Genomic DNA, 22,133 nt, shown 5'->3' on the forward strand with positions numbered 1-22,133 from the left:
ATCTAACATTAACCTATCCATTTCCCTTTTTAAATTTTCTAACCTACCAGCTCGATTAAGAGATCTGACATTCCACGCTCCGATCCGTAAAACGCCAGTTTTCTTTCTCCTGATAACAAAGTCCTCCTGAGTAGTCCCTGCCCGGAGATCCGAATGGGGGACTATTTTACCTCCGGAATATTTTACCCAAGAGGACGCCATCATAATTTAACCATGCAGTAAAGCTGCATGCCCTCGGGAAAAATTACGGCTGTAGTTTCCCCTTGCTTTCAGCCGTTCGCAGTATCAGCACAGCAAGGCCGTTTTGGTTATTGTTAGAAGGCCAGATCAGTCAATCATCCAGACTGTTGCCCCTGCAACTACTGAAAAGGCTGCTGCCCCTCTTCAGGAACCACACGTTTGTCTGGTCTCTCAACAGATACCCCTCCGTTGTGGTTGCACCTACGGTACGGCCATCTGTATCGCTGAGGCACGCAAGCCTCCCCATCAACGGCAAGGTCCATGGTTCATGCGGGGGAGGGGGTGGGAGGGGGGGGGGAACTATCACATGTCGGCGATAAAAGACTTTATTTTGTTTCAAGGTACTCGAGTGTGAGCCAGCGACGAAGTTCTACACATGTATAGCATTTTACGCTCCATAAAACGCTATACCTGAAGAATTAAAAATATATTCCAAACAGCTTTAATATGCAACAGAGCACTTACGTATGTAGAACGCGAAACATTTACAAACGCTGCACAAAACACAAAGTCGTGTGTAACAATAAAAACAACTTTAGAAAATAGTGGAAGGTGCTTTTGTCCATCTTAAGTGTGTGTTCCTTCATGAGAGTCTAAAATTAGTCACTTGACTGAAGTATTGACTACGATTCATCTTGCATCCCTAGGTACACTACCCTCTACGTACAACGCTCTCCCCTACGACTGTTTGCAGAAGATTCGTGCATCCCTAAGAAACGCCCCCTTTCACTCTGTACCAATAAGAATCAAGCTCCAATCTCCCCTCCCACTTTTATTACTAGAATAAATGCGTGGGAGGAGCGCAAGAAATACCGTTATCCTATCTAACAATGGCGATGAATATTACCATAATTTATCAGATAAGACACTGACATTAGAGCGTATAATTTAATGACATCAGGGCACATTCTACAAAATGGCGGGTAACTTTAGTCCAAGAATTTCTCTAGCCGAACTGAGTGTGACTGGATTTTATCCTGCTTACAAATGGTAGCCAGTATAATTCCATAATTAGGAGGTCAAAATGGTCCCTTCAAATTTTCTGTCTGAATTAATGCAATTAGCAGAAAAGTATGGTACATTTTTTAACCACACGCCTGCTGTTTACAAAAACCTGATATTTCCACAAATACTGACCCTAAAGTACAAGACGAAGCAATTACCACAATGTTATATTTAAATAGTTTACATTAATATCCAATTTTAAACAACAATCACCGCATGATATTTTAACAAACAAACTCATATGCCATGCCAAGCAACGTTCTGCAACAAATACATACCAAGTCTACATTATTGCCACATTATTGGTGTGACATTGCTATGTACACTCATAACACATCGCTAAACTGGACAGTAAATAATTTCTCCAACAGTCGACAAGAATGGTAGAGAAATAAAATTTATTTAAAAAAACTGAAAAAGAAAGTTGCATGCAATCGTCTTCACGTGACTGTCCAGATAGGTTACACAGAACACAGCCATGCCAATTACAGACAGACTTGTACAATCATTCGTTCTGCAGAACTTCTAGTGCCTTCATTTTATGCAAGGCGGCAGGAGGTGCAAGAGCTCCCGATGGTTTGATTCGCAACAGGAAATGTAGTCTGCAACTTTCACATGTCCGATTCTGTAAGTATATCAAATTTTTACTTACCCTGAGAGTGTACTGACAAACAGCTGTGCCTTACGCAGTTTTTCAACTTGCATTCCTATTAGTAGAGCGAATCATTCATCAAAAACCTATGATAACCGCATTATAAATTTAGACTATCTAATGTTCTTGGTCCATTCAGTTCTTTGTCCATTTCCACTTCCCGCCTCTGGAACAGGCTGTCCTCCGATTATATCTAATAAACGATTAAAACTTCGGAGCTCCTTCCGATTTTGTCATACTAACTTCGCTACAATAATGGATCCTTGTGGCTGCCCTCATAAAGAGTTGAATTTCTCTACATGTTATAAATATTATAAGCGAAGACAGTCTTAGAAACGGGGAAATGTTTATTGTAAATTAATGATTTGTGTCTCGCTTCGAATGCAGCTCAATGCAGTCCGTGAAACGTGTGATTAGGTGTGGAGCTCTTCTTGATGAAATGTGTTTTGCCCTACGCGAAGCATGGATTGGAAACCACTAATGTGATAGATCACTACGATGCCCTTTCCTTTAACTAAATGCAATTTTTCTGTCTTGTATTAGTGGTTTAGTTCTCAAATGTTGGCTCAAGGACTTAACTTCGGCCAGAAAGCGCTGAAAAAGCAGTTCTGGTACCTCCCATGGATTTTTTTTTAACTCGCTGCAACAAGTCGGCATCAGACACTTAAAATACACTGAGGTAGGGTAGCGATATCTACACTTACAGACACACATACAGACGGCGGTACTACCGCCTACACAAGGTATAAAACGGTAATGCAGTGGCGGAACTGTCATTTGGACTCAGGTGACTCCATGACGGGAATAAACATACTCTGAGGGAGGAATGATGGTCGGGGCTAGACGGATGGGACATTACATCTCGGAAATCTTGAAGGGATTCAATATTCGGATATCCAAAGTGTCAAGAGTGGTCAAGAATACCACATTTCAGGCATTACTCTCACCACGGACAACGCAGCTGCTGACGACCTCCACTTAACGACCGAGAGCAGCGGCGTTTGCATACAGTTGTCAGTGCTAACAGACAAGCAACACTGCGTGAAATAACCATTTAGGACGAACGTACCCGTTAGAACAGTACGGTGAGATTTGGCGTTAATGTGCTATGGAAGAAGACGACCGACACGAATGCCTTTGCTAACAGCACGACATCGCCTGAAACACCTCTTCTGGGCTTGTGACCATATCGGTTGAACCCTAGATGACTGTAAAACCGTGGCCTGATCAGGTGAGTCCCGATTTTAGTTGGTAGAAACTGACGGTAGAGTTTGAGTGTGCCGCAGACACCACGAAGCCATGGACCCAAGTTGTCAATAAGGCACTGTGGAAGCTGGTGGTGGCTCCATAGTCCTCACCATTATGTTTACATGGGATGGAATGGGTCCTCTGGCCCTACTGAACCGATGCTGAAAATGGTGATGTTCGGCTAGTTGCAGACCATCTGCAGCCATTCGTGGAATTCGTACTTCCAAACAACGGTAGAATTTTTATGGATGACCACGCATCATGTCACCTGGCAACAATTGTCCGCGACTGATCTGAATAACATCCTGCACAGTTCGAACGAACGATTTGTCCACTCAGATCGGCCAACGTGAATCCTATAAACATTTGTGGAACATAACTGAGAAGTCAATTCGTGCATAAAATCATGCACCAGCAACACTTTCGCAGTCACGGAGCGGACTTCCGTGGCAAGTCGAGGTGCCGCCCTACACCGGGCAAAAGAAAGTCTGACACAATATTAGGAGTAATTCCATGACTTCCGTCACCTCGGTGAAATTGCAACGTAACTATAGTCTGCTGCTGCGCGAGCAACAGCGACTGTGGCAGTGGGTGACAAACGTGATGTGATGGACGGAGGCGAGGGGCAAGAGACTGTGTGTGTGTGTGTGTGTGTGTGTGTGTGTGTGTGTGTGTGTGTGTGTGTGTGTGTGTGTTCATCGTTTAATACTGTATTAGTTAGTAGTGTACACACGTTCACAGAGCAGTTACAACACGACTGGTTGAACGTTGCGGCTGAGAGCAATTAAAACAGTAAACCATAGCCACCGAGACTACTCATTTTTGGCGACGTGTATCGAGCAGAACTAGGGTACAAAGTAACACAGCTATAAGGGCCGGCGGTAGCAGTTATTGCTTACATTAAATCTTATGGTTTTGTTATTCTGATTATAAGGAAATATGGTTTAGAAACTCGAATTTCAGACTAGCACTTTGTAAAAAAAATGATTTCTCATTGAAAGCTTAGTCTCCAATTGTCAATAACCGAAACTTGGAATTATTATAGCATGGGGGGGGGGGGGGCAGGGGGGAGGTCCGGCACCTAAAATTTTAGAAATCAAATAGTGGTTTGAGCTACTGGTTTTCAATGGAAGAGAACCGTGGAAACAACAACATGATTGTAAGATTCTAGAAAATTTCACATTATCCGTCGTATAATAAAACATTTTGCAGCACTTAAAGAACAGGGAAATCCATCGTGGCAACGAGGAACCTGAGCTCGTAGGTGAGAGCCTCCAGCAGATCAAAATTCCAGGTGCCACGCCAAACTGTCGCAAAGGTTTCGGTATGAAACTGATAACTGCTCCATTCTGAGTGTATAATAATCATCTGTGGCTAGTTCCTACACTTGTTTTCAATAGCAAAGTACTAGTTATGTAACTAACACTAAGAACTGGATTTCAGTGTGCAAGCTACAGATATTCTCCATTACCTGCATAATGCTCCCGAAGGCGCCTTGTCTGGAAGAATGGTAAACGCTTGAAAACAGTGGGCTCATAAGTAAGAGATATAATCCCAGTGTCACTATTTATTTAATCAAACTATATCTTTTCTGTTTTCAAGAAACAAACACAACTTGCCTATACTGGAAAAAAAAATTGCAGCACCCGGGATTTGAACCGGGTACCACAATGTTGGTAGCCAAGCACGCTAACGACTACACCAACAAAGCAGGAAACTGAATTTCTCTACACGTTAGGATATAAATGAATCTTATAAATTTTTTAAGAGGTGCATACTATGAGATATGCATACTGGACATGGAATGATATACTTAGTCAAGATCCGAAAATGTTTTCTCTCCCGGAACCATGGGGACTTACCGTTTCCAGCGGTTATCTTATCTTCTGACCACCCTCGCTGCACACACGCTTCCTGCTGACAGTTATTTGTTCCCATTTCTAAGCACCAAATAACTATGGCACACAACCAGCACAACGTAGCGTGAGTACAACACTTCCGACGTAGATCACATTTGTAGCCAACATCGGCACTCTTGTAAGACACCTTCACTTTTGACAGAGACTTGCGAGCCGAAGTAAACTCGCGTCAGATACTATCCGCCATATTAACGCAACACAATCTTACAAGCTCACGGAACATTCAGAGTGGAATCCAGCAGTTTGTTGTGGAGCCAGTGACAAACAGAGCATTTTGAGTCCGTTTGTGAGCCTGACGCGGCTCGTTTAACGGGAAGAAGGGCGCTAACAAGGAAAGATTATTCCAGCTGCACTCACATTAAGTGATGAAAATTGCCTTCGTCGTTTAAAGCAAGCGCTGAACTAACATATGATTTGCGTTCAACACTAACACAGAACGTTAAACTCTAGATTCATTCGATACATGGACAAAAAATTTATCGCCTTTTTTCTCCCCTGAGGCAAAGACTTTTTTTGAGTAAACATGCCGGCCGAAGTGGCCGAGCGGTCCTAGGCGCTACAGTCTGGAACTGCGCGATCGCTACCGTCGCAGGTTCGAATCCTGCCTCGAGCATGGATGTGTGTGATGTCCTTGGTTAGTTAGGTTTAAGTAGTTGTAAGTTCTAGGGGACTGGTGACATCAGAAGTTAAGTCCCATAGTGCTCAGAGCCATTTTTTGAGTTTACATGCTACTCTGGTTACAGAGATGAACGACCTGAAGTGATCACTTCCAAGAGCAACGACGAAATTTGGAACTGCAGCGAAGTATTGGTTATGCAGACTACACGAATAACTAGTATTACGGACCGCCTAAAACACTCTTTTTAAAATAGGAAACTGCTTTAACGGTATATATCACATTTTTGGAAGCCCACTGTGTTATGGGTGCGTCATTCGGCGGAAACAACGACTAGAAGTCATCGACGGTCATAGAGAAAGGGCTAGAAAATACGAAATCGGCCGCAAACATCTTTCAGAGGTTCTATGAAAACACGTACCTTAATATGTATTTGTTTGGCAACAAGCGAAAATTTTTCGAAGGACATCCGAAAGCGTGTGGGGTCCGCATCGTCTAATGGCCGTAAAACATGTGTCGCATGCCCAATAGTGAGTTCTAAATGAATAATTTCAACACATTAGTTTAGGCTGTGTTTTCTTATTTTTCTAAAAATCGCCGTACAGTCAGCTGATATTCTGCAGAACGAATGATCCGCCAGCTGTGTCTACGTACCGGTACGCCAGCGCATATTTTGTGCATTATTCTGAAGTGTCACTCCATAGAATGGAAGACCAACAACAAAGCGCCGGGTTAGAAGGTGATGTAGTCATTCGTTGCTTCTGTACAACCTATAAATCAAAGAAGCAGTTGCAGAAATAAAAGGAAAGTAAAGGAAGGGATTACAAATCAGGACGAAAATAAATCAATGATAAAATTCGCTGACTACATTGTCGTCGTAAGCGGGAATGAGGAAAAATAACAGGGCCTGTGGGAAGGAATGAACAGTCTAATGAGCACAGACTGTGGACAGAGTAAACCGAGAGAGACGAAGGTAATGAGGAGCAACAGAAATGAGAGCAGCGGTAAACAGTGCACTAGAGAAAGTGAAGGGATTCTTTAACTTTGGAAAGAGGGACAAAGCAAGGAGGGTATTAGAAGCAGACAATTACAGGCAAAGAGGACATCCTTCGCAAAAAGAAGTTTATTAGTATCAAACATAAGACTTCATTTGAGGAAGAATTCTGTGATCATTGATAATGGACTCTGTGAGAATCGGGAAAGGAAAGAATCGACGAGTTTGGGGTATGTTACTATAGAAGGAAGCTGAAAATTACGTGTAATGATACGGTAAGAAACGGGGAGATTCTCAGCAGAATAAGTGAGGAAGGAACTGTGTGGACATCACATACAAGAAGAAGAGGCAGGATGACATACATGGCATATGCTAAAACATCAGGGAATTATTTCAGTTGCACTAGAGGGCTTCAGAAAGCGTGAAAATTGTAGGGGAAGACAGAGGCTGGAATACATGCAAGAAATAATATAAAGGACGCTGGTTGTAAGTGATACTCTGAAATGAAGTGGCTGGCCAAGTAGAGGAATTAGTCTTGGGATAAATCAAACTAGCCATAAGACTACCGAAAAAAAATTCCTTACATCGCTAGGTGAAGCCTGTAATACACGGTAGTTGCCTGCCAGATCACTTAGAGTGCCTGCAATCAGTCTGCTTCCTAGGACGTGCACCAGCAAATAACATGCAACGCAGCCGCTCACTGACCTGCTAATATACTGACTTAACGACCGCACTCCTCACGGTAAGCTGCGAGCAGCGGGCGCCCAGGGGTACGACTGGGTAAAACGACCGGCAGGTTGTATCGCGTGGGGAGTAAAATAATGTGCTGCCTCTGATACACTCCCACAGTTACGACAAGTGCGTGACGGAGAATTCACCGTGATGTACTTGTGTTCTCACGTGGGCGCACCTACAGTTACGGGGCGCATGGAAAATACTTACAAATTGGCCTACGTGTGCACTTTGGCATCAGTTACGACGTTAGCTTTGTTAAAACGTCCGGAGACGTAGCAGAAGTAGTAGCTCTTACAATTCTGCATAAGAGGTCGAAAACTGCGGTAATATGTGGAGAGAGAGAGAGAGAGAGAGAGAGAGAGAGAGAGAGAGAATGTGTGTGTGTGTGTGTGTGTGTGTGTGTGTGTGTGTGTGTAACTTAGAATAAAATTAACCTGGAACTTCAGAACTTCCATATTTCTTTGTAACACCTTGACTAATCACGTTAGGAGAAGGAAAAATGTGGCCTTGCTTAAAACGTACCTAATGAAACTAAGAACATTTGAAACTAAGACTTGCGACACTTATAAAACGACTGGAAGCTGAGCCTTTGGGGTAGAACCGAATCAGGGGTAGGCAGAAGGTGTAACTTCTTCAGTTACACTTCCTGTCCCACTGACTACTTGCTAAATGTTGTTAATTTTTCGTCCCACCTATAAAGAAACGCTAAGGCTCAATCTAGGTATCATGGGAGTCAGCGAAGTGAAATGGAGATAACGATTTCTGGCCAGATGAGTATACGGTAAAATGAACAGCATCAGAAAATGGTATAACGGTAGTAGGATTCGTTATGAATAGGAAGGTAGGGCAGAGAGGGAGTTACTGTGAACAGTTCGGTGACTGTTGTTCTCATCAGAATCGACACCAAGCTAACACCGACGATAATTGTTCAGGTACACATGCCGACGTTCCAAGTAGAAGATAAAGAGGTAGAGAAAGTATATGAGCATGTTGAACGAGTAATTCAGTAAGTAAATGAAGATGAAAACCTAACAGTCATGGGGCACTGGAATTCAGTTGTAGGGGAAAGGGTAGAAGAAAGCTTAATGCTTCACTAGTGAATACGGGAGTGGTAGTAGGAATGAGAGAGGAGAAAGACTAATTGAATTTCAGATAGTAATAGCGAAGACATTGTTAAAGAATCACAAGAGGGGGAGACATACTAAGAAAAGACCGGGAGATGCGGGAAGATTCCAGTCAGCATACATCATGATCAAGCAAAGATTCCGAAACCAGATATTGGATTGTAAGACGTGCCCAGAAGCAAATATAGACGCACGTCACAATGTAGCAGTGATGAAGAGTAGGCTGAAGTTTAAGAGCCTATTCAGGACAACCAATGCGCAAAGAAATGAGATACAGAAGTACTAAGAATGAAGAGAAACGTTTGAAGCTCAGTAGGCAGTTCAGTTGAAGAGGAATGGACATCTCTTACAAGGACAATCACAGAAGTTGGAGAGAAAAACATAGATACAAGGAAGGTAATTGCGAAAGAACCATGGCTGACAGAAGAAATGCTACTGCTGAGCGACGAAAGAAGGGAGAATAAAAATGTTCAAGGAAATTTAGGAATATAGAAATACATAAGACGAAATGGATGCATGAAAAATGAGAAGAAATCGAAAAAGAAATGATTGTTGGAAGGACTGACTCAGCATATAGGAAAGTCAAAACAACCTTCGATGAATTTAGAAGCAAGAGCGGTAACGTTAAGAGTGTAGTGGGAGTTCCTCCGTTAAATAGAGAGCGGATACGCGGGAGGAGCACATTGAAGACCTCTATGAGGGGTAGGATTTGTGCGATGACGTGATGGAAACGACACAGGACTCGACAGGAAAGAGATACCATATTTTACCGACTATAAGATGCACTTTTTCTTCGAAAAATTGGCTCCATAATTCAGGTGCGTTTAATACTCGAAATTAATGTAAAAATGTCTAGTGTTTGATTTAAAATTCCCGCCAGTCTTAAAAATGGTCATACATTCAATGGCGCGGGAAACCTATCATTAGCTGGCAACGTTGGATTGAACTGGCAGCAGCAGTGCACCGATGCAACGAACCTGACTTGCGGGTATTCAGAAGATTGCTAACAATATCTCCCTCCCACCTCGCCATCACAAACGCAGAACACTGCCTAGCCTATGATGCGCCATTACAGTTTATGGTGCCTGAGAACTTGAATTGAAAATGATTTGTGCAATCAGTAGCAGTCAGTAATTCCGTTAGTTTCGTAATGGAAGAAAATAAAAGGTATGCATGTGATGCGGACAATAAACTGAAGTAATAGCACATACAGAAAAAAAACATGGAAACAGAGCAGCTGAGTTGAATGTCGGCCCTCCACCAGCAGAGAAATCCATTCGCGATTGGCGGGCTAGTAAAGAAGAACTGAAAAAAATGAGGAAGACTAAACATGCAAATGCGAAATGGGCAAAACAAGAGGAAGATGTATTGAAATGGATTCAAGGACACAGTCAAAATGGCAGTGGAATTAATGCAAAAATGATTCAGATACACGCTACAGTGGAACTTCACAGTCTTTAGGCGTGGAGTTGCTTGTTGCTACAGGTTTGTGACACGTCATGGTTTTAACATGTGAACCAACCAAAATATCGCAAAAAATGCCACAAGGATGTGAAGAAAAAAATACTATCTTGCGATCGCTTTATTATTCAATATCGAAATAAATCCAATGTTGAACTAAGCCAAATAGCGAATATGGACGAAACTTCTCCGACATTTGATGTGCCGAGTAACAGAAATGTTGCCATGAAAGGTGCTAAAACTGTAACTATAAAAACACATGGACATGAAAAAAATGCACTACACCGTTGTCCTTTCATGTTGCGTTGACGGTACTAAACTTAATACAATAATTTTCAAGTGCAAACTAGTGCCAAAACGTTTTGAAATACGCAAGATATTGTTCTCGTATATGAAAAGTGTTGCATTGACGAGGCTGGTATGAAATTAAGGGTTAACAGCGTATGGGAGAGGAGAAAAAGTGATTTGTTGAAGATGAGTTCTCTTCTTGAGCTAGATCAGTTTAGTAGTGATATGAAAACATCTGTGAAAGAGAAACGGAGACACGGAAAGACAGAGCTTGCTCTTGATCTGGGAGGACTTACTTCACAACTGCAACCTCTTGCTGTCTCGACAAATAAACAATTTGTACATGAGAGAGAAATGGAGCAAATGGACGATGGACGAACATAAATTCACGCCGAAGACAGCTTTAAAACGACCTACAACCAGCCTGGTGTGTCAGTGGATAAAACACTTGTGGTCTAGAGTGAGAGGAGACATTCTTATTAAATCTTTCAGAGTACGGCGTAACTAACGCCCTCGAAGGCAGTGGAGACCATCTTATATGCGAAGGGTGGCCATGACCACAACGTAGAGGAAGAAGAAGAAGAAGAAGAAGAAGAGGAGGAGGAGGAGTCATAACGATTTTAAAGGATTTTAAAGGTCAATTCGGTTTTATGAACCAAGAATATTTTTAGTGTGGCCTAATTAAATTAAAAATAATAAAACCTTATTGTTTAAAAATTGCTTAAAAATTAAGGCGCATCTTATAGCCCGAAAAATACGGTAGGGGAGCCAGAATTAGAGTAAGAATTTAAAGGAGCTCTGGACGACCTAAGATCAAACACGACAGAAGGGATAGATGACATTCGATCTTAATTTCTAACACCATTGGAGGAAGTGGCAACGAAATAACTGTTCACATTGGTGTACAGAATGTCAGACTGGCGAAATCATTCACACAATTCCGAAAATAGCAAGAACCGACATGGCGAGAACTTAACATTTCATTTCATGCATCCAAGTTGCTGACAAGAATAATATACAGATGAATGAAAAAGAAAACTGAGGAACATTCAATGACGTTCGGTTTGGCTATAGGAAAGTAAAAGGCATCATAATGACAGTTCTGATGTTGCGGTTGATAAGGGAAGAACGACTGAAGAAAATCGAGATACCTTCATTGGATGCCTAGAAAAAACGTTCGACAATGTAAAATGGTACAATATGTCCGAAATTCTGAGATAAATATTGTAAGGTATAGGAAGAGACAGGCAATATACAGTATGTACAAGAACCAAGAGAGCGAATAAGACTGGATGACCAAGGACGAAGTGCTCGGATTAAAAAGGGTGTAAAGCAGTGACTGACTTACATATAGGCCCACTACACACGGGCCTAGCGGTGGCATTTTATGATCTATACTCATTCTAACCTTTCATGTTTTAAAATAACTGCGCTTACACACGACAAAAAGTTTTATTACTGTTAAACAACTTGCTACTTTATATAAGCCTTAAGAACGAAATTCGACAATAGAAGATTGGAAATACACATAGTTTGCTTGGTGACTGGATGGAAATTCTTCTGGTATCATATTCATGATTGTTTAAAATATTTTAAAGTAAGCTACCAGGACAACAATCTACAACACAGTGTTTGAAACATTATTATTCTGACAAGGGGAGGCCGCCAATTGTGAAATTCAGATTCGACTCATACTGCGCATAATAAAAGCTCATGGCCAGAGGTGTAATGTGGCAAAGCACCAAGATGCACTTCTCAGCCGTTGTCGAGAAAATCGACAGTTAAATGAAACCGTTGCCGTTAAATACTCTCTACGATTAATAGTTTTCTACAGCGTCGTGGCGCAACGGTAAGCGCTCGGGTTCGTAATCCGAAGGTCGCCGATCGAATCTCGCGCCATGCATCTTTTTTTTATTATTAGTTTTTTGTAATTCAAATATATATATCAATGAATTGCTTGTGCATGTTGGTGAAGGCGGATCGCTCTCCAATTGTACCGCCTCCATTTTTCCGTTTGTTTAACAGGATGTACCAAAGCTCTCACGTCCGCACTGATTTTCGACGATGTTATAAGTTGCGCTAGGGACCGCATCTACCTTCTTTCGAAATCAGCAGGCAACTACGCTGTTATGCGGCGGCTCGTTTCGGCCCATTCAACATCTGTCCTTCAAGTGGTTCAAATGGCTCTGAGCACTATGGGACTCAACTGCTGTGGTCGTTAAGTCCCCTAGAACTTAGAACTACTTAAACCTAACTAACCTAAGGACATCACTCACATCCATGCCCAAGGCAGGATTCGAACCTGCGACCGTAGCGGTCGTGCGGTTCCAGACTGTAGCGCCTTTAACCGCTCGGCCACTCCGGCCGGCGTCCTTCAAGTGTAACGAGCGAGTAACGGAGTTTATATTTCATACCTGCCACAGCAAATTTGTGCTCGTGGGGTTTCTATTCTAATTCGAACGTTTGACTTACGCTATACGTATTCGTTTCGGTTAACATTATGAAGACAATTAATAACATTTGTGAAATACAACTTTGTTTGCGGAAAACATAATGATGTTCGAAGTCGCCAGTTTTTCCACGACAAACGACTTTCGGCAACTTATTATATGCATAATTGTTGCAACTGATTGCCGGGAATATATATATATATATATATATATATATATATATATATATATATATATGTGTGTGTGTGTGTGTGTGTGTGTACACATTTGAATTACAAAAAAACAAATACTAAAAAAAAAAGGTTGCATGGCGCGAGATTCGATTCGGCGACCTTCGGATTACGAACCGCTGCGCCACGACGCTGCACAACATTTTTAATCGTAGAGATTATCTCACGGCAACGGTTTATTTTAAGTGTCGATTTTCTCGACAACGGCTGAGAAGTGCATCTTGGTGCTTTGCCACCTTACACCTCTGGCCATGAGCTTTTATTATGCGCAGTATGAATCGAATATGAATTTCACAACTGGCGGCCTCCCCTTGTGAGATTGTTGTCGCTTTCTACTTCAGCCTACCATATTTTCCCTGTGAAAATACCGGGATCATTGAAACGATGTGATAAACTAATCAGCAGTTTCTTAAATACTGTAACATGTGTGGGCATCAGTAAGTAAAACCCGACTCTACTTAAATTTCTTGTAGAAATTAGGGGGAAGAATTAAGTCACCCCTCCATTACTGTAATTAATGTGAAAGCTTTGTGGTTTTAAATATCTGAGCTTTGAAATTTAGTGACACCCATTTAACAAAACATGTTGATACTGGGAATATTTTACATTTTTAAACCCATGTTTGTACGAAAAGAACATAAGCAGAATATCTAATAATGTATGAAATACACTTCACAGCACTTTAAAAATTGTATTTATTTACTTACTTACTTTATTTTGGCGAAAAAAAAGAAGAAACCAACATTCGTTTGTCTTATTTATTGTGCTACAGCCTGGACGATACTGAAGTTCCCACTCTGTGCAATCGAATAGTACGTGGCATTGCAAATTTTATATTAAACTTCTTAACTAACATTTACTTCTTGAGTAAAGATTATTTTCATTATAGGTTGAAACAAAAGTTGCATTTGTGTGTAGACATAAGAGCAGTGTTCACTCAAATGACAACACACCACATCAACTGCCAAAAAGACTACTTAAACTTAAAAGTCTGTCTTCACTGCCCACAGAAACCGCTAAAATGTTATAAGAATAAATGGGATGAGAGTCGAACCAGCACATCTCACTGCAAGAAATTGCAAAAATTATTTGCTTTTTAAATTAGAAAGACAGTGTCAAGAACATTCAGAACATATTTGCGTCCCATCTAAAATTCCGGCGACGTGGGAAACAGAAGCCAAAAAATTGGTCTGTCCCTTTTTTTTTTTACACGAGACGAATTCCAGCCGGCAGGTGTGCTTCTACTGTTTACTGACAACATAGAAACAGGCGGCAATGAAATTAAATTATTCTGCATTGTCGTTCTTTCACAGCACAGTTACGTCGAGTAATCCGAGTTGGTCAGTTCATCGCTCTGTGTTTAAAGGAAACATCTTTGTGCTTGTGTGCCGCGTTTAAAGTAAAAAGCTTTGTGCTCATGTGCGGTGTAGTATAATTTGAACTGGATACATTCTTTCTTTCTTTCCTTTTACAATTTTTTTTCTTTTGTTTTGACAGTTGGTTGACAATTTTGTAAGTGCCTTAACATGTATAACAGTGAAAAAAGCAAGTGTACAAAATGAAGTGGAACGGCAATTCGGAAATTATCGAAGGAAAGGCGAGAACGAGAAGCCAATGTTCTAAAAACGGTTGGCAGAGTAGGTAAATTTTTCGAAAAAAATGTTTCTCGTTCAACTTCGTGTTCAAGTACTACAGGTGATATTTCTGGCAGTGCTTCTGTTGTAAAAGAAGTAAATACAGGCAAACAAAAGTTAAAAACCAAGAAAAGCAAATTGTTCCTGACTTCAAGTTTCACGAATAACTACGTGTCGAGTCAGACATTACAAAAAGAAATAAGCTTGTAAGTGATGATCCTGCAGAATGGTGTGTTAATGAATCAACAATCGACATTCTCTTACTAAGTGGCATTAATCAAAATTGTAACAGTGATTTTTCTAATTCAAGAAGATCAATAGGCAATAAAACCAGATATTTGAACAAAAATTTATTTTACAGTTAACTTTTAAATGGTGAATCAGCTTTGCTTGATTTTCTAGTATACTCCTGTAGCACTTGTGCTGTTTTTTGTGCACCGTGTAAATTGTTTGGAGATAAGGCCGCAATTACTACTAATGGTATTGCAGATTGGAAAAATGTGTAATATTTTATCAAACGTTTCAAATGGCTCTAAGCACCAAGGGACTTAACATCAGAGGTCATCAGTCCTCTAGATTTAGAACTACTTAAACCTAACTAAACTAAGGAAATCACACACAGCCATGCTTGAGGCAGGATTCGAACCTGCGACCATAGCAGCAGCGCAGTTCCGGACTGAAGCGCCTACAACAGCTCGGCCACAGCGGCCGGCAATATTTTATTTCATCATGAGAATTCACTTGAAAACAAAAATTCTGAGTTATCACACTTAACAACAAAAAAGTCACTTGGAACAATAGACAACCATTTCAAGCCATATGTTGAGATAGTAAAAAATGTACTGGCGTAGTGTGTTGAAAAGGGTGTTTGCAGTAGTGGAGAAGATTGATCCTTTTCTAGCAGAGCACATTGAACGGTATGGAAATCCAGGGCAGGGACATACAAGTTATCTTTCTTAAACAATCTATGATGAAATAATAGATCTTCTTTCTCAACAAATAAAAAGCATTATCTTACGTGAAATAAAATAGGCCAAATATCTCTCTATAATAGTAGGTTCTACAGCGGACATTTTACATATTGATCAATTATCTTTCATATTAAGATATGTGAAAGAGAATGGCGAACCTGTTCCTATTGAACGTTTCCTTCTGTTTTTACCAAACCCGGGACGCAAGTCCGAAAACTTAGCTGAGGCCGTACTAAACTCTTGTATATAAATTCCATTCGTACAACTGACTGTATATGCCAGTCATATGACAACGCAAGCAAAATATCAGGAACTTACACTGGTCTGCAGGCACGCATTAAAGAAGGAAATCCCAAAGTGCATTATGTGCCTTGTGCAGCACATTCTTTGAACTTAGTCGGCACTAGTGCTGCAAGCTGTTGTTGGAAAGAATCTACATTTTCAAATGTAGTGCATAAACTTTATAATTTTTTCTCTGCTTCTACACAGCACTGGGACATACATCTTTCTTTCATGAAACCAGGAAGCAAACCGGTAAAAAGTTTATCGAGAACATTTTGTTCAGGATGAGAGAAAGGGTGTGTGAGTCTATATGAAAACTGGGAGGGCGTTATCAATGGCCCTCACACATATTGTCAATAATACATTTGAAAAACCACTGGTGCGAAATGAGGCTTCAGCTTTATTGAATCCACTCAGCACACTAGAAACAGTTTTCACGATGAAAGTTTGGAAGGATATGCTCCAGAGATTTAATAGTGCAAATCTGAAATTGTGAAGTGTAAATATTGATACTAGAACAGTGCTTGAATTATACGAATCACTTTTATGATTTATTGCATCTATTCATGGCGTGTTCGACTACGATGAAAATAAATCCATGGAGATTGCGACTGATATAGACTATGAATGTACCTATAAAAGATCACGAAAACGCAAACTTCAAGATGACGAAGAAGCGGAGGCTTTTGTGACTGGAAGGGAAAAATTTCGAGTCGAAACATTTCTCCCAGTACTCGACAACTTGTATGCCGAATTAGTGAGGAGGAAGTAAAGCTATAGAACACTGTTGGACTCCTTCACAAGTTTCCAGTAACCTTAAGAGCAGTTCACCTGAGGATATGGCTGAACGTGCAGCAAAACCTTAAGCATCATATGACACAGGTTTAGAGCTTTCCTTCCCTAGTGAATGTGTACCTTTCTTGCAACTTTTGAAATCTTCTGAGCTTAGTGATACACCAGTCGAAATGAATAAATATTTACGAAATGGGAGGTTACAGTCGGTGTTTCGCCGGCCGAAGTGGCCGTGCGGTTAAAGGCGCTGCAGTCTGGAACCGCAAGACCGCTACGGTCGCAGGTTCGAATCCTGCCTCGGGCATGGATGTTTGTGATGTCCTTAGGTTAGTTAGGTTTAACTAGTTCTAAGTTCTAGGGGACTAATGACCTCAGCAGTTGAGTCCCATAGTGCTCAGAGCCATTTTTTGAGTCGGTGTTTCCGAATGTTCACATTGGTCTTAGAATATTGTATAGAAAATTATTCATCAGAACACTCATTTTCGGTTCTTAAAAGACTTTAATCGTACCTACGTTCTACGTTGTCAGAGATGAACGCCTTGTCTATTCTTCACATCGAAGCCAATCTCCTAACTGATAACCGTCTGAACTATGAAGATACAATCAACGAGTTTTCTGTTGTCAAAGCCAGACGCAAACTTTTGTGACTAGTGAGTCTGTTCGTTTGTTGTTGTTGTTGTTGTTGTTGTTGTGGTCTTCAGTCCTGAGACTGGTTTGATACAGCTCTCCATGCTACTCTATCCTGTGCAAGCTTCTTTATCTCCCAGTACCTACTGCAACCTACATCCTTCTGAATCTGCTTAGTGTATTCATCTCTTGGTCTCCCTCTACGATTTGTACCCTCTACGCTGCCCTCCAATACTAAATTGGTGATCCCTTGATGCCTCAGAACAAGTCCTACCAACCGATCCCTTCTTCTGGTCAAGTTGTGCCACAAACTTCTCTTCTCCCCAATCCTATTCAATACTTCCTCATTAGTTATGTGATCTACCCATCTAATCTTCAGCATTCATCTGTAGCACCACATTTCGAATGCTTCTATTCTCTTCTTGTCCAAACTATTTATCGTCCATGTTTCACTTTCATACGTGTCTACACTCCATACAAATACTTTCAGAAATGACTTCCTGACACTTAAATCTATACTCGATGTTAACAAATTTCTCTTCTTCAGAAACGCTTTCCTTGCCATTGCCAGTCTACATTTTATATCCTCTCTACTTCGACCATCATCAGTTATTTTGCTCCCCAAATAGCAAAACTCCTTTACTACTTTAAGTGTCTCATTTCCTAATCTAAATCCCTCAGCATCACCCGACTTATTTCGACTGCATTCCATTATCCTCGTTTTGCTTTTGTTGATGTTCATCTTATATCCTCCTTTCAAGACGCTATCCATTCCATTCAACTGCTCTTCCAAGTCCTTTGCTGTCTCTGGCAGAATTACAATGTCATCAGCGCACCTCAAAGTTTTCATTTCTTCTCCATGGATTTTAATACCTACTCCGAATTTTTCTTTTGTTTCCTTTACTGCTTGCTCAATATACAGATTGAATAACATCGGGGAGAGGCTACAACCCTGTCTTACTCCCTTCCCAACAACTGCTTCCCTTTCATGACCCTCGAGTCTTATAACTGCCACCTGGTTTCTGTACAAATTGTAAATAGCCTTTCGCTCCCTGTATTTTACCCCTGCCACCTTTAGAATTTGAAAGAGAGTATTCCAGTCAACATTGTCAAAAGCTTTCTCAAAGTCTACAAATGCTAGAAAAGTAGGTTTTCCTTTCCTTAATCTTTCTTCTAAGATAAGTCGTAAGGTCAGTATTGCCTCACATGTTCCAGTATTTCTACGGAATCCAAACTGATCTTCCCCGAGGTCGGCTTCTACTAGTTTTTCCATTCGTCTGTAGAGGATTTGTGTTAGTATTTTGCAGCTGTGGCTTATTAAACTGATTGTTCGGTAATTTTCACATCTGTCAACACGTGCTTTCTTTGGGATTGGAATTATTATATTCTTCTTGAAGTCTGAAGGTATTTCGCCTGTTTCATACATCTTGCTCACCAGATAGTAGAGTTTTGTCAGAACTGGCTCTCCCCAGGCCGTCAGTAGCCCCAATGGAATGTTGTCTACTCCGGGGGCCTTGTTTCGACTCAGGTCTTTCAGTGCTCTGTCAAACTCTTCACGCAGTATCGTATCTCCCATTTCATCTTCATCTACATCCTCTTCCATTTCCATAATATTGTCCTCAAGTACATCGCCCTTGTATAGACCCTCTATATACTCGTTCTACCTTTCTGCTTTCCCTTCTTTGCTTAGAACTGGGTTTCCATCTGAGCTCTTGATCTTCATACAAGTGATTCTCATATCTCCAAAGGTCTCTCTAATTTTCCTGTAGGCAGTATCTATCTTACCCCTAGTGAGATAAGCCTCTACATCCTTACATTTGTCCTCTAGCCATCCCTGCTTAGCCATTTTGCACTTCCTGTTGATCTCATTTTTGAGACATTTGTATTCCTTTTTGCCTGCTTCATTTACTGCATTTTTATATTTTCTCCTTTCATCAATTAAATTCAATATTTCATCTGTTACCCAAGGATTTCTACTAGCCCTCGTCTTTTTACCTACTTGATCCTCTGCTCCATTCACTACTTCATCCCTCAAAGCTACCCATTCTTCTTCTACCGTATTTCTTTCCTCCACTCCTGTCAATTGTTCCCTTATGCTCTCCCTGAAACTCTGTACAACCTCTGGTTTAGTCAGTTTATGCAGGTCCCATCTCCTTAAATTCTCACCTATTTGCAGTTTCTTCAGTTTTAATCTACAGGTCATAACCAATAGATTGTGGTCAGAGTCCACATCTGCCCCTGGAAATGTCTTACAATTTAAAACCTGGTTCCTAAATCTCTATCTTACCATTATATAATCTATCTGATACCTTTTAGTATCCCCAGGGTTCTTCCATGTATACAACCTTCTTTCATGATTCTTAACCCAAGTGTTAGCTATGATTAAGTTGTGCTCTGTGCAAAATTCTACCAGGCAGCTTCCTCTTTCATTTCTTAGCCCCAATCCATATTCACCTACTACGTTTCCTTCTCTCCCTTTTCCTACTACCGAATTCCAGTCACCCATGACTATTAAATTTTCGTCACCCTTCACTATCTGAATAATTTCTTTTATTTCATCATACATTTCTTCAATTTCTTCGTCATCTGCAGAGCTAGTTGGCATATAAACTTGTACTACTGTAGTAGGTGTGGGCTTCGTATCTATCTTGGCCACAATAATGCTTTCACTATGCTGTTTGTAGTAGCTTACCCGCATTCCTATTTTCCTACTCATTATTAAACCTACTCCTGCATTATCCCTATTTGATTTTGTGTTTATAACCCTGTAGTCGCCTGACCAGAAGTCTTGTTCCTCCTGCCACCGAACTTCACTAATTCCCACTATATCTAACTTTAACCTATCCATTTCCCTTTTTAAATTTTCTAACCTACCTGCCCGATTAAGTGATCTGACATTCCACATTCCGATCCTTAGAACGCCAGTTTTCTTTCTCCTGATAACGACATCCTCTTGAGTAGTCCCCGCCCGGAGATCCGAATGGGGGACTATTTTACCTCCGGGATATTTTACCCAAGAGGACGCCATCATCATTTAATCATACAGCAAAGGTGCATGCCCCCGGGAAAAATTACGGCCGTAGTTTCCTCTTGCTTTCAGCTGTTCGCAGTACCAGCACAGAAAGGCCGTTTTGGTTCTTGTTACGAGGCCAGATCAGTCAATCATCCAGACTGTTGCCCTTGCAACTACTGAAAAGGCTGCTGCCCCTCTTCAGGAACCACACGTTTGTCTGGCCTCTCAACAGATACCCCTCCATTGTGGTTGCACTTACGGTACGGCTATCTGTATCGCTGAGGCATGCAAGCCTCTCCACCAACGGCAAGGTCCGTGGTTCATGGGGGGAGGTCTGTTTGTTTATACATTATTATTTTCATTGCAATAGGGACCACAGCTGCGATTAATTATTTTAATGATTTCTTGAAGGCTTCAGTACGATTGTACAATCTCGGCTTTTGGCCATTTTCAAGTATTTTATGGATGATTCTTTGGCAACAGATTAGGTCATGAACTGTTGTTGCTATGACATTATGTTATGTTCAAAAATTAGACTGCTCGAAAATAACGTGTACAATATTTCTGGCTTAGTCAGCCAACACATTAGGCTCCAAGAGGGTGTTCCCAGACCAGTGGAGATGCAAGAAGTATATAGATGACGAAATGTGGTGTGAGGTACCTGTGACAGATGTTAGATTCGGCACCATTCCCGTGAGAAAGACCGCCCGCATAATGGTACTGCTCTGTGATTGGCTTCTGTGTTCCGAGCAAGGGCGCCAAAACGTCATAGTATAGTTATTATTATTAGTTAAACTACTCATTGAAACGGCTTCACTTTTTAATATAAATACCTCTCAACAGCTGACTATCAGTCATTTTAGAATTATTAAAAACAATTTAAATCAAAAACAAAAGACTGACGAAATTGCAGACGAAGCACTTCGGAAGCGTTCGGGTCACGCCTTTTCTTTTATGGCGCGCGAAGTGTTTCGGGCTGTTCGTCACTCTGGATTAGGCAGTCGAGAAAAACGGTCATGTTGTCTGTGGCAGGATGTGTTTGCCAGTATTCAGCATTAAAAGATTCACTCCGGTAGTCATGAGGCACAGACACGTGCCACAAATAGTGTAAAGATACGTTTTCGTAAACATTGTGTTTGATCATGTACTTTGCTGTATCAGAAGTTGTGGTATTAAGATCATGTAGTCTATATTAAAATACGCGAGTGGCATCCCAAAGAAGTGATTCATTATTTCAGAACAGAACCTCGGTAAAAGTCAGTTTCAGCCTCAACATACAGAACCTACGACCTGCGTGCTGTTTTCTGCGCTGGGGACAAACTTGAAGACAGAAGGTTAGTGAACTGTAACAGAACCTTCGTATTCCACACAGTGCAGTGGAAACAACTAGGCGCCTCACGTGTACTGCATGCACAGAACAAATGTGCTCAGTGACACGTCATCTGCAGTAATGCAGAGGAGGTAAAGGAGGATGATCGTTATTAACACCAACAATCAATTCATTCTTCCTTTCTTGCCGTAAGTGCTCCTAAAATAGCTTGAACACCTCGAAGTAATTTATGAGCATAATATGATCTCATAGGAGCAACAACGTATATGACAATCTGTTATACCATAACATCATCCATAAAATACTTGAAAATGGCTGAAGGCTGAAATTGTACTATCGTACAAGAAATAAAGAAAATGACTGCTGAAGGCTTCAAGTAATCATTCAAATTTCATTAGTTTTAAAACTTACGATTATGATGAGATTTTTATTATAAGTTAGCGCACATTCATTGGATTTACAAACTACGTATTACCTGTTTATTTTACAATTGCCGATGGCAGAACGCGGAACTAAACCTCA

General features: G+C 40.9%; 1 protein-coding gene across 1 annotated transcript in view; it reads right to left on the bottom strand.

Annotated features, from left to right (window-relative positions):
* The window catches only part of LOC126483994 (monocarboxylate transporter 1-like), a 141,628-nt gene extending 136,385 nt beyond the window's left edge, over window positions 1-5,243 (bottom strand). Inside the window, exon 1 of the mRNA XM_050107300.1 lies at window positions 5,008-5,243. Within this exon, the coding sequence (XP_049963257.1) occupies window positions 5,008-5,083 (76 nt within the window). The 5' untranslated portion in view covers window positions 5,084-5,243. The remainder of the gene's footprint in view (window positions 1-5,007) is intronic.
* Between the last annotated feature and the right edge of the window lie 16,890 nt (window positions 5,244-22,133).

Source organism: Schistocerca serialis, chromosome 6, assembly GCF_023864345.2.
Source record: "Schistocerca serialis cubense isolate TAMUIC-IGC-003099 chromosome 6, iqSchSeri2.2, whole genome shotgun sequence".
Lineage (NCBI taxonomy): Eukaryota > Metazoa > Arthropoda > Insecta > Orthoptera > Acrididae > Schistocerca > Schistocerca serialis.